Raw genomic sequence first — 14,040 nt, forward strand, 5'->3', positions numbered from 1 at the left:
GCTCTCGTATCAAGACTGTTCTGTTCATAGCCATGGATTTGCAATGATCAGGGTAGTTCATATTACTACAATACTAACTTATTTGGAGTATTTTTGCGCCTGGAGGCATAGCCAACCATGTGTCTTTTCTCCTAACTGGACAACAGTATGTACATGTCCAAGCCTGGGCAGGTACAAGTTTCCACTTACCAGTCCTCACTTGAAAAAGGGGCTCCTTCCCCAGAAAAACACAGCCAGCAGGATGTGTACAGAAAGCAAGCCTACAGCCTACTCATAGCAGGCCTACAGCCTACTCATGGGACAAGCTGAGGAAATGTGAATGACTAACGTCAAGGCATCTTGTTCAGCTCTTTCACAGCTTGTCTCTCTACATCTTATCTAAAAAGACTAGAAAGAAATGCTGATGGCCTGCCATTACTGAGAAAATATGTGTGTGATGATTACACTAGAAGAAGTGCTTAAAAACAGCTCAGCCTTGTGAAAATAATACCCTACAACAGCTGCCAAAACCTAAGTCCCAGAGGGGCTTCAGCTCCTAGCTCCCCGAGTCATGCGTGACTTCCATACACCAGTGCCTCCAACAGCGACGCTCACAGATGGACACTGCCCTCCTCTCTGTGCACAAGTGAATGTCTCTGTTGTTTGCCATCCACCACGGGATACTCTGCTTGCAAAGAGGGTTGCACTGACAGAGGGGAACGAGCTTTTGAGAAAATCCACGGCTTTTCCATCTTGCTTAATTTCAACAGTGGAACACCGAGAACTGGAGAGAGATCTCAGGTGCTTTAGGAAGAGGAAGAGCAGAGATGGCGGCGGGCTGGATGTGGGAATTATCTTCCCATGGTACTGGGGACACTGCTCCTCGTGCAGATGTTTGGCACGCTCAGCTCTATTTTGCACTTCTCACACGCACATCACTCATGAAGTGCTGCTTTATTAGACGTATCCCCGATGTTATGTATTAATTTTCAAAGCAGACTCATTCACACACACATAACACATCCACCCACATACAGTAATGCTTAGACAGACACAAAACCACCCAGCAGCCAATTATTTGGTGTGGGAACAGCTTGCGTTAGCTCATGATGAAGCTTAGCCTTAATTCTACTCAGCTAGAGAGGCTGGGAGCTGTGCATTGGTCTCCTGACTGACTGCGGATCGCAGAGCAGGGCAGATGATGTCAAGGCAAATCTTTTTTTGTCTGCAGTGCAGATTTTACCATGTGAATTTACTTGCAGATGAGGTTTCCAGATTCCTTGTCCAAAAGCACAAGCCATAGGCCATAGCCACATCTGCCACTGTTTGACTAAAATCCTGTTCATGCTGCAAAAGGAGCACACAGTCAGCGAAGCTGCCCTTGTTTGGAAGTCTATCGAAAGTCCACCTTTAGAAAAAAAGAATCATTGATCCATGTATGTAGCAAAAGCAAAAACCAGACACTTCCCAAACCAGTCAGGGCTGAGCCAACAGTCCCTGACAAATGTGGGGTGTTAGGCATGGGGCAAGCCCCTCAGTTGCTCTCTAACCATAGCATGTCAACACAATGTGTCAGCCAAGGCTGGCATGACCTGAAGCACACCTGGTTTTGCACTAAAAGGCAAGGGTCAGAACAGAACATCCAAAAGATCCAGCAGTTAATGAGCTCAGATGCTGTTTTCTAAAGCTACCACATCAGAGGAAAGGACAGGCACCTTACAGCTCCTGTGCCAGACCTTTCATTTGCAAGTGCCTACTGAAGTCAAGTTGTGAATCTCAACGAAAAGGGCAACGCACCTTCTGGTACACATGAACAGTGAGGAAAAGTTGGGATAGTATCTCCAAACCCAATGCAGCAGCTACAGAACTCTCATTACAGACAAAAAAAAAAAAAAAGGAAAAACTAACCTTGTTTCCCTTTGCTGTCCAAGCTTTTCTCCTACGCTTTTCCAGCCTACTTCTAAACATGCCACACAATATAGCACTGGAATACATGGAACTGTAAAGGTGCTGGCAATCAGTTTCCTTTTTAAAAGAAGACAAAGGAAGCAACATTCTGAAATCACCTCACAGTACCTGGATCTACTCATTTTTGTGCTCCTAACAACAGACGGACAAGAGAGGTAACAGTATTCAGAGAAGTGTAATCATGAGGAAATACTCATGAAATTGCCTTGTAAATATTAACAAACCCTTGCAGACCTCTACTCTGGCATCTTTTGTTATGTTAAAATATTTCGAGTGTTGTGCAGCATCTTCCTTGGGCCCTAGCAGTACAATTGTCAAAACGGGGGAAATTCAGGCACAAAGAGTGTTCTGTTCATTGCTGCTCAGAGGGCCAACCAGATGCCTGACCTGCCTTCCAGTCTCTCCTTTTACCTGGTACACATTGTTCATGATTCAAAGAGTGTCTGCAGCTAACTGAGCATGGAAAAATGACACAAGTGGGTTTGTGTTGATATCATTGAGAACAGATCATGATCTGTGATGTTGACTGGTCCTCCTCCTACCCTTCCCAGTCATCTGCAGAAAATTAGAGATGGAAAAAACGTTCCTCTTGCTATTAATGAAAGTCTAACTTGTGCCCTGGAGACAGCCATGGACACGTATGCGCACCAATCCTTCTGCAGAAAAGACCTTGCGCTGGGTAACACCGATGTTAGCACGGTGATGAGTTACCACCTTGCCCTGAAATCACATGTGAAGCCCCGGCTGGCAGGAAGGGACTTATTAATGTGGAGTCCCTGAGTCTTGGGAATGCAGCCGTTATCTCCCTCACGAGCTCCACAGCGCTGATAACTTTGCAAGACATTTCTTTTCCCACACCCAGGCAAATCCAACTGCGCTTCACCAGGGCTTCCACCCCCAGAGTGCTGCAGTGCTCTGCAGCTCTGACCAGGAAAGCTGAGCCCCAGCAGGGCCACTCTGCACACAGCCTCGCTGGAGCTGTGAGCAGGGTGAGGAGTTACTCAGTGCACAGCTACTGATTTCCTGGCAGTCACAAGAACCCTAAGCACAGCTGTGAAAAGAAAAAAAAAAGGAGTTACAGCTCCTACACTAGAATCAGCTTGGCAACCTGCAGCACCTCTCCTGCCTCTAAGCTCTTTAACAATAGATGCATAAACACAGACAACCTCGCCATTCAAAGAAGCAGAGATTTAAATCCTTAATTAGCACATTTGGACCAGTCACCACAAACGAGATTAGCTTTTGCACATCGCTGGGGAAGCAGTTGTGTCCCTATAATGTCCAAGTGGTGGGCCCTCAAGCTGACCTTGGAATTCCCCTCTGGATGCTCATCTGCTTTGCTGTCACAGGCACTGTCTTCCCCTGCTGCATGCAGCACCTCTCCAAGAGTTAGCAGCCTGGTTTACTACAGCCTTGTGCAGAAACAAGGCATGGGGTGACCATATTTGATGTCAGCCGCTGTGAATATCCTGCACGGAATGAATAATTTCAGTTTGTAAAGGGATTTCCTAGGTAGCAAACCACTCAACAAGGAAGAGGGTCAGAAAAAGGTCCGTATAACAGCATCTTGTTAGCCTGGCACATATCTGCTCTCTTTTCTGTATTTCTGGAGTCCTAGCTGCTTTGTCTGCTGACAAAACCCAGGTTTTAGTGCTGTCAGCACTGCAGAGCCGCACAGAGCCAAGCTGTGTTCTCATCTGCCTTGTACATCACCAAGAAAATTGCCCACTTAAGCAAGGATACCTGAGCAGTCCTTACTGCTTGTCATATATAAATCAGCTTCCATTTGGAGCCCCCCGAATGAACTTGCAGTGCTGCCTGGCCGAGAAACCTTGTCCCTACTTGCAGGCTGAAAAGCAACTTGTTTTACAGCCTTCTCACTAAGGAATACTCAGTTGATGTGGGAATGAGCACCGTATTTCCATGAGACAAAGAGGTTATCCAAACATTTCTGAGCAGGACTTAAATCAGCCGCACTCACCGTAATAACTGACTCTTTCGTAACACGGAGCGAGTAAATCTCACTCAGATGTACACCACTCCACACCAAAAAGGTAATGATGTCACCACCCAGATGCTGCCTGGTTTGAAAGATGGCTGGGGATACCTCACCTGCCTTGGCAGCCACAGGAACACGGGGGACACCGAGAAACAGAAAGGGAGGAGACGAGGCCACACGGAAGTAGACCCATGCTCAGTTGCAAACAGAGAATGGATGTAAGAGCATTCATCACTTAGGGATTTTTGTAATTCTTCTGTTTGGCTTGAGTTCTGGAAATAGCCTCATCTTCTGAGTACATGAACAGCCTGCACCTTGCTCAAGGGCAGACCATGTGGCACAAACAATTTGGGGTGAAGTCTTGTGCTGTAGCAAGCCACTTCCCTAAGGAATGGCCTTTCTCTTACACTCATCAGCACAAATATGTTTTTTTTTTAAGTTCTCAAACACAGAAAAGGAGTTGGCACCTTCTTTTTGACGGACATTCATCTGTAGGGAAATTGATTTAATAGGTTGTTAGAGTGCCAATTAGAACCAACAATAACTCAATTGACCTGTAACTGCCTTGGCACCAACAGAGCTTTCAAAAGTAAGAGAAAGGATGAAATCTGTGCTGGGGCACAGATGAGAGCTCAGATAGTTGATTTCAAGAGCAAACTGAGGGATTCATGGGCTTGCTAATGAGATGCTCATAACACATCAGAAACAAAGACAAATTTCAATGGTTTCAAGCTAAAATGACACTATGTTATCTCCAGACAGAGATCACTCTTTTATCTGTATAATAAATGGATTTCAGTGCAGCAGCAGTGACGTTAGAGCAGAAAAAAACTGAGTGCAACAGAAAGCACTAGCACAGTTACCTAACCAGAACAACGCCGTCCTGGAACCCCAAGTTTACCTGCTTATAATAGTACAGAAACGTCCTACACTGATTCCGTATGCGCCTACCAATAAACACTTTTGGAAAACACATTTTTCCCTCAAATGAAATCTGTTTCACACTTAACACAGTGAAGTCTGTGCCTCTATGCAAATTCATCGTTTGAAATGCTTGGCTTTAAGGATGGATGTATTTCAAGCTTAGAAAACAAAAACTGGGTAGAGTTTGTCGAAACACTGCTAGGCTGAGAGTGTTCAAGAACGGAAAAAGGGATAAAGTGGAAGGGTTTGAAACCACTAGGCAAAATAACACACTGTTAAATTAGGACAGAAAGCACAGCCTGAGAAAACTGAGATTATTTGGAGAGTCATGGGACGATAGCAACTGCAAATATACAGAATGAGAGGAAGTAAGTGTGAGGGTGATCCATTTGGGAGGGATAAGGAGCGAGAGTGGTAAGGGAACAAACTGATGGGAGATAATCACCATTCACACTGCACTTAGTAAGGTGCCAAGGGGAGAAGAGGGATTACTAAAAGCCAACGTGAGGTGCAAAAGAATGATGAAATGAAAAAATGAGTATTTGGACTTACAATCGGCCAAACAAGAAACACGGCACAAGAAGCCTGGAAAATGGAGACGGCACTGGTGAGGTGACACAAAGTTCAAGTGAGGGGTACCAGACCATACTGAGGCACTGGGGAGAAAACAGCAGAGCACACTTCCCCTCAAAGCCTGGAGAGTTACCCAAGAATCTGGCGCACCATTGCTGCTCTGCTGTGACTACCAGCTACAGCCACTGCTTAACTGAGAGCAGAGGGCAGTGCATCATGCTCTCTCAAAGGTCTATAGCTGCTAATGAACCCCAAAGCATTATGATTAGGATGGGGATTGATTTGCTTTTTAAAATCTTAACAATTGTACAAAAATACCGTATCAAAATCAGACTGCAAGCAAAGGTTATAAAAAACAGAACGGAGGTTAACTGCATGTATGGATTACATTATAGTCACTACATGATTTAAAATAGTTCTTCCTATAGAATTCATGCTTTCTTCAAGATGAGAGGAAGCGCTTCAGGCAGACCTGTGTGAGGAAGAGACTTTCTATAGGAGCTCATTTCTTGCACAATCTGGAAGGCTTGCAATAAAAGAGATAAGGAACTGCAGAATGAGATGTGATGGCTGAGGCAGATGAGCGCTGCCCTGGAGATTCCAGCTCTGCCAAAAAGTTCCTGCAGAGGTGTAAGGGATATAGCTCGATCCAAACTGGAATTAGAATAATATTCTTAGGCGATGATTAAAAAGAACACGATGACACTGTTTACAGCTACATTTGGTGTTTGTTTGTTTTTTGTTTAGTATAACAACAGATAAACTAGCAAATGTCAGAGGCTTGGGAAGAGGGTGGGTGGGATCGGCATGCCTCTTTCTCAGACTGGCTGCTCACCAACCAAGTCTAAGAAACAACACAAATATGAATGCCCTGCTCTTCTTAAGGAACCAGTTACTCTTAAACAGGTAGTCATTACCTCAGTGCCATTGTCTCCTGGGTTGCAGCAATGTCTGTCTGATTTCTTACCAGGCACCCCAGAGGCTGAGCTCTGAACACAAGATACGCTGTGGAACGCTATGTACTCTGCAAAACGGGGCCTCAAACTGCCTATACCATGTTAATGTTCTTAACCTTATTGTCCACGAGTCTCTACCACCTCACGATAAACTGGGGATGACAATTCCAGTTCCCTAGCCAAGGTGTCGGGAAGTGAAATGAACATTCATTGCTGTTATAGATGTCTATTTTATAAGTATCAAAAAAGCCTTGTTTTTCCAGACTAAGATCTGAACAAAGTGAAATAAATACGGTGTGCTATCTTACAAAAAGAGATGGAGAAAATGTTAAATAGCTTTTCACAAAGGAACAACCACCCCCTTGTGCACTGAATGAGGCATGGGCTTCTGAGGAGGAGACAATGTGTTCATCTATCGGCAGGGATTTGCACAAAGGGCCTGAACTGAGTTTGTGCAGGAAATCTTAATCACGGCATTTCCTTAAATCTCCATGTTTGCTTCAGTATTTATTCATATTCTTTCACCTCAATTTCTGTACATGAACATACATGAAAATACTCTAATATTATATAATTATGATCTTCAAACATATTCTGGCAATACACGGAGGTGCTCCATCTACTGATGAGGCTTTCCTGTTTACAACTGCTGCCTTTTGTAGCACCTGAGCATGTCTCATACAGATACCTATATCCCCCCCAGTGACCCCCTAACTCAAGATTTGTTATCCTCTGCCTCACAACACGGGAACCGGGCCATGAAGTCTGTGATGACTTGCCCAAGGACACAGGAAGTACAGCTGGACTAGCTCGGTTTCCTTAGTTCGTGGTCACAAAACCATGTTTCCTCTCCTGCAGTCTGATTCACAGTCCACTGAAGACAACAGAAGTCTAAGTCATGCTGTTCAGCAGGATTTGGATTATCCCTCATATGATTTCTGCTTGAATCCTCTTGTTCTGGTCCAGCAAAAATGCCCTGGGAATTGGCATCAAAGCTAGCTGCAGTAGAGACAGCAAGACGTGGCTTCAGGAAAGCATCTCTCTTCCTCAGCTAGCGCTTTCCCCACAGTATTGTAAAGCAAGAAAAGAAGAGAGGCAAATATACCAGCTGCCCACCAATAAACTTGAGCCTCATTTGCACCGCACGTTTTTTTTTTAATGACTGGCGCAGGTTCTACTACTAATGCCTTCCCCTCAAAGCAAAGGTTTCAGCAAACCAGAATTTCAGTGTGCAGTACATAAGAGGGACACAATAGCCAGCTTTCATTTTACTTTGCTGAGAGCAGCGGGCAAGTCACAAGATCAGAGTTTGCCATTGTGGGCAGCCTTTGAATGTGGACAGGCACGAAGGCAGGCACGCGCAGCAGCGCTCTGGGCAGCAGGAAGAGCAAGGAGCTTTATTGTCTGAGAGTGGGAAGCGCAACACCCACCTCAGTGAGCTGCCGAAGTCAGGGAGCACGCTGCATGCTTCACAAATTGTTTACCCTCTTAACAAAAGAGCAAAAGGCTTACGAATGAAAACAGTCTCCACAGCCAGAGCAGCATTCCGCGAAGCACTCTGCAAATCGCTTCTGTCCAGGAGGGTAGAAAAGGGAGACAGACATCCTTCCCTTTTTTGCTCAATCCTAGCGGTGCTATTGGGGTCAGCGTTTAGTACTGTAATTAATAAATCTCACTGACTCCCCAAGGAAGGCAGTCTGAGTGACACTGCTTAGAGGTCTAGAATAGCGAGAAGAGGAGCAAATGATTTTGTTCTTCAGAAATTCCCCTGCCTTATACACTGCACCTCCACATCTGTTTCTTTTGGTGCCACAGAAATCTCCCGAGACTCCAAAGCTTCCTCTGTCAGAAGCAGCAAATGTACAGAAATGTCTGTCTGCAGACAAATATTTCAAGTAAGGGAGAACAGTGGAAAGAAAAATTCCAAACTAAGAAGCTGGGACCATTATTGCGTGGAATATTTTTCACTGTTTTCAAGAAAGCAGCAGCTTCTTTTTCCTGCAAAGAAGTTAATAGATTATTGGGCAGTAAATAGCATGTAGTTCCATTTACATCCACTGTTTGGACTGGACTATTCTGCTCCTTAACACAGTGTATCTGTTCTCAGGCCTTCCTAAAGGCAGCATGCTACACTGTTTTGCAAGCAATTCTGGATAGTAGCTCCAACCAGTATGTTTCAGTCAACTACAAACTAGATAGATCTTTGTTTGTCTGGAATTTTTTTATTAAACCAATTGTGCTGGATCAATGCTTCCTCTAAGCAATAAATTACAGTTCTATCTACCCACTGAAAAAGCTCTCAGAGCCTCAGATAAATCTTGATCTAAGAAATAAACTTTGTCTCCGCACTTATATGTGATCAACCACAGATGCAAGGAAGCGCAAGTAACTAGCACTTCCACCTAAACCTCACGATAGGAACTAGTGTTCTTATTTTCATCAGAAATTGCTGAGACACCTTTTAAGTGCTTCCAGAACTAGTCCACTGCATTAGTCATGAGTACTCAGGGACACCGAGTCTGGCTTTTATAAAGGTCATTTGGTGTTTTTTCCCCTCACAATGGACTAAAAGCAGAAATCAACACAGCCTTAATCTATATTAATTTGCTTTCCTCCTGGAGGATCATAGATTTTCCATTGGAATTAGCTATATTAGATGCTAAAATGATAATTTAACGAGACTATGATGAAAGGCTCCGTTCTATTCTAAAACTGCAACGCCTCTCGCACAGCACAAAGGAAAATAACTCCATGAAGTCACAAGAGATACACAAACGTAATTTTACAGCAGAATCAAGCTCCACTAATTCAGGTCAGTGTTTAACTCAAAAGTTTGCCTCTTGAGCTGTTCTTAGCCAGGAGCCATGAGGTCTGGAGCTCTAGTAAAACGCCTGGAGATGCTCCTCACTCTCAAAGGTGAAACTAATTTGTACAAAATCACAGGAGACAAGATCTCGGGCTGAGTATTCAGTAACTTGAAACTTGTACACCGAATGCTACTGTATAGCGTGGGTGACTGTGCAAAGTGCAATGTAATGGAGACTTATGCCTCTTAGAACATCCTAACGCTCTGGAATCCGCACTCATCCACAGCAAGGAGCAATCACACATTGCACTGCGTAATTTGCAAAGCAGAAAACAAGAGTCCTTTGGATCAAGGAGATAGCTCTTGCAAATATTTTGATAACACCTGCTCTTTGGCGCAATCTGCTGCATTTCTGAGGTCAAGAAATGTTATTCGTATTCATGCGAGCTGTTTCCAAGATAGATGCTTCAGTAGCACTCAGGAGAGAATACAAAACCCAAACAGAAGCCGGGAAAGCTCCCACTCTTCTTCAATGCAGCCATTGCCCATAGGTCATTTTTTCTCTAAGCGGCAGTCATATTCAAGAAGATACGCTGCAAATGACTGACAAACTGGGGTGAATAAAGTTCCCCTGAAAATCCACATACTGACCATACAATAATGCTTCCAACTCCTGGCCTCTTCAGACGTCTCTCTGCACAATCGGTGCCACTGCCCCATCTGATGTTGATACATAATAGTAGGGAGAATGCACATATTTGTGTGCGAGGCTTCTAGCATCAATTTAGAAGAAACACAAACCAGCAAGATACTAGCCTACCTGGAATCCGACACCAAGCACAAAACGTCTCGCACCAGGGTACAGACATCCAACTGACTTTGCTTTCTCTGCACAAATGTAAAGCTACGTTGCAGAAGATTTTATTATTAACACTGCCTAGCCATACTGGCACACATACCTAACTGCATGCATGCAAACATCTGCGTGTTAGCAGACTATGCATGATCATTTGGCTTGGCAGAGTCCAGCTTGCCTGCGTATTTCATTCCTTTGTGTAAGGAGAGGAGCAGCCCTAGAGTGAAGTACCTCACAAATAAGAACTTGCCTCAGAATTTGCTGTGCCATTTTAAATAGTGGGCACTGGCTCACAAGAAATCCTCAAAAAATAAACTCTCAGGACCATCTCACCTTGGGCAAGGCGTCTACCTCAGCTAATGCTACGATCCTTTTCCTAAGTTTGACGGTCTGCTTCTATGCTAGAAACTTCAACATGAAAGGGCACAAATCCATTATACAGGTACATAAAAGATACACAAACTGAAGGCTACTTTTGGATAAATTCAAATATGTTCCAGGGACTAAATCCAAGATTCCTTTAAGATGCAACACACAGAGAACGCTGCTAGAATAACCCAAGAAAGCCCAGCAGTTAAAGTCCAGGCTTGTGGAAAACGCACAAGATCTGTAGCCAAGAGAATGAAATTGTTTTTTTTTCTTGTAAAGCTAAACACTCCCACATTTCTCTGTGTTTGTGAGGTACTGGCCAGTAACAACTGTGAGGCAATTTTATACTCTTTCCAATGTGGGTTTGAATAAGACTGTACTAGGATGATGCACCACGCTGTAGCTACAGGAAACCCTCATATGCTCAGTCAGCTGTACGCTTGGGACACTTGACTGCACTAAATTTAAACAACAGTGCAGCTTTCCAATTCATACAGCCTTCGAATAATGTTTGCTAATCCAAGCAAGTATCAAGGAATCTGTTCAGTGCCAGTCCTGAATCTTCTAAGTGTGTGAACTGCAGCTTAAATCCCTAACTGGCAGCGCCAAGTGGTTTCTGTCATTGGGCACCCAAATCCATCCTGCAACTCCTACCTGCAATCATCTTGCCAACTGTATTTTAGGGAATCGTGCAATGTTTCTTTAAGAATGCAAGAATTCAATAAAATCATGTAGAGTTTGATAGAAATGTGTTTGAATAATGTTCTACTGTGTGCTTTTAAATGTGAGATGTAAGCCCGTTGTAATTAAAGTTGAAGCAATAGACCTTACCCATTGATTGCACTAAGTAATTAATTATTGATTGCAGTACTTTACATACATATTGCAGAGGACAATTCACCTGTGCAGTAGGCAATACTTATTTAGAAATACCTAAGCACAACCCCCTCAGATGTATGATTGAAACTGTACAAAAATTGGCTCCACTGTTTACTAGTTAATTTCCTTATTAACCTTCCTGGAAATGCTGCTATCTGAGTGAAAGAAAGCTATCCCTCTCACAAAGACAATGTTCACCATTCCCTACCCAAATTAGTTTTGCAGATAGGTATCTGCAGATGCAAAAGAGAAAACCTTTGTCTGTAAACCTCCAAAGGTCTTCAGTTCCTTTGCAATGAATGTTGCTCTTCTTTGCACACCCCAATTTCTGACAAGCGATGCTGCAGTAAGGAGCAGCACAGAACAATAGCAGCATCATTCCCCAACTCCTGGGGAAGGAGAAGGGAGAGGGCTCTGAGGTGTTAAAAGAGGAAAGGAAGCATTACTCGGGCAGACCGCAGGGTCTGAGCTGGAGATGGAGTAGTTAAGCTGCAGACACCGTGTTTTACAGAGTTGTGCATCAGGTGGGAACATTCTACCCATTCATATTGGACTATGGAGAGGCTTTTCCCTACAAAAAGCCAAAGTGAGAGGCATCTGTTGGTTTAAAAACACCGCTGAAAATTAATAACAGTATGCGGATACTGAAATTAAGCTCAAATATAAACAAAACCTGCAGATTGTTTGACTGTAGCACATCTTGGACGTGTCCTCCCACTCCTCTGACTGGGAAATTAGCAAGGAAAGTTATCTCTGGGTGTGTGCTCTGCACAGAGGTCTGAGCTGGACAGGGAAGGGGAAGGGGCAGGCCAGGTAGTTCTGAGCGGGCCGGGAAGGGGAGATGGTACCTGAAGTCGCTGTAGGGGTGGATGATCCAGAACCCAGCAGACTTAACCCTTTCCTGCTCCCTCTCCACGGCCTTCTGGCTGCCAAACATCCTCAAGGAGAATTTGTTGACCCCCGGCTGGAGCATGGCCCCGAACTGCCTCTGCATGAACCCGGCTTGGCCCAGCCTCTGCTCCTCATCTGGGGTGATCTGGTCGCACCCTCCACCTCCTTCCACTTTGATAGAGGTAGAGGAGCAGGCCCGGAGGGGCTGCTGCTGGGGCTCCGGGGGGGAAGCTGGCGGCGGGGGCGCCGGCAGTCCCTGCGTCTCTCCGCTGCCGGAGGGGCTCTTGTCCTCGCCGGGGGAGGCCGGCTCCCCCTCGCCGCCGATCAGCCTCTTCTCCTCGGCCGCGTCGTGGAGGTGCCTGCTGGTCAGCGAGGACAGGCTCCCTTTGAAGCGGCGGCAGTCCCCGTTGGTGCTGGTCTTGGCACCCTTGCTGCCCGCCTCCGTCTCGACGAGGCCGGGGTCCTCCCCTCTGCCGGGGTCTCCCCCGAGCGCCCGGGTGCTCCCAGCAGAGGGCGAAGGCAGCGGCTTGAGCCTGATGCTTTTCCTCCGGGTGTCCTTGTCGCCGTCTTCCTCTTCGTCCATGATCGACGCCTTGGGTCCTATCTGCTGGGGCAGGCTGTAGAGCCTCTTGCGCATGGAGGGGGGCAGCTTGTCCATGGCCGCTGCTGCTGCTGCTCAGGTGGAGGGAGGAACCCCTGGCTGTGCGCGACGAGGGGAGCGACACTGCCCCAGGCCCCTGCCCCCAGCTCAAGGGGCAGGAGGGACCAGAGACTGGCGTGTCATCTCCTTACCAGGCTGTGGCATCCACAGGCTCTGCATCAAAGCACGGGCTCTGCATCCAGAACGGAAGGGAAAAAAAAAAAAAAAAAAAAAAGAGGGAAGGAGAAAAAGCCCCCCCCTCTCCTCCCTCGTCCCGATTTGGCTACTTGCTGCTTGCCTCCCCTTGGTGAGTGCTACTGCAATCCCTGTCTGCTCAGATCCGGCGCACCGGGCAAGAAGTCTAGAGGACAGCCACGCACTCCTGGCTGGAAGGCGAGGCAGGGCGGCAGCGGCAGCAGCAACCGCCTTGCCATGTTGGCTTCCAGATGCAAATGTGCCGTGTCTCCGGGCGGGCAGTCATCCTCCGGAAAGCCAAGCGCGAGCCCGGGTACCTCAAACTCCTCAACCTGCCTGCCAATAACACAATGAACTGCAACCTGCAGCAGCCACCGCTTGCTTACATCACTGTCATCACTTATTCCTCATGCAGCCCCTGCTCCTGGGAATATTCATGAAGCGATCCCATTCTGCGGGTTGCCATAGGAGCGACTACTGCACTCAGGCTCTGCCTACCTGAGCCAGCACCCGGGCTTCTTAAAAGGGCAACGTCTGGCTGCCAAGGGTCTGCGTGGCTGTCAGCGCCCGCCGCAACGCAGCGCAGCGCAGCGGGGCTGCACCGGGAGGGCACTGCGCTGCCCAGCAGCACGCCGCGCCTCGGCGGTGCCTGAGCGAGAGCCCGGCTTAATGCCACCCGTGGTTTCGCAGCGAGAACTGCGGGCAGCTGTTAATTTAAAAATAGCAGCGTCGTAAAAATAAGAGGAGCAAGATTCCTTTTTCTCTTAGATGCTGACGAGCCTTTCTCCTGGAGTTGCAGCTGCTTTGCCGCAGGTTTTTCTTGCGAAGACACGGGGGTTTTTTTGGGGGGAAGGGGCAAATCGAAATCTGAAGGAAAAGAATCCGTTCACCTTGAAAATCGCAGCCGCGTGCAAAGCAGGGGCTTGGGGAGTGCCTGTCTTTTCTGACAGAAGTTTGCCTGCTGGGAAACCCACTGTGTGTTTCACCACCCAAGGTTTGGAAGGT

General features: G+C 46.4%; 1 protein-coding gene across 6 annotated transcripts in view; it reads right to left on the reverse strand.

Moving 5' to 3' along the window:
• Positions 1 to 14,040, reverse strand: part of HCN4 (hyperpolarization activated cyclic nucleotide gated potassium channel 4) — a 164,673-nt gene that overhangs the window by 86,916 nt on the left and 63,717 nt on the right. Inside the window, exon 1 of one of the 6 annotated variants that reach the window (XM_021407850.1) lies at positions 12,158 to 13,040. The exons of 4 other annotated variants lie outside the window; for them this stretch is intronic. In XM_021407850.1, the coding sequence (XP_021263525.1) occupies positions 12,158 to 12,858 (701 nt within the window). In that variant the 5' untranslated portion in view covers positions 12,859 to 13,040. Of the gene's footprint in view, positions 1 to 12,157; positions 13,041 to 14,040 lie in introns of those variants that run through there. One more of the 6 variants, XM_021407849.1, reaches the window with a different exon arrangement.

This window comes from Numida meleagris, chromosome 9 (assembly GCF_002078875.1).
Source record: "Numida meleagris isolate 19003 breed g44 Domestic line chromosome 9, NumMel1.0, whole genome shotgun sequence".
Taxonomy (NCBI): domain Eukaryota; kingdom Metazoa; phylum Chordata; class Aves; order Galliformes; family Numididae; genus Numida; species Numida meleagris.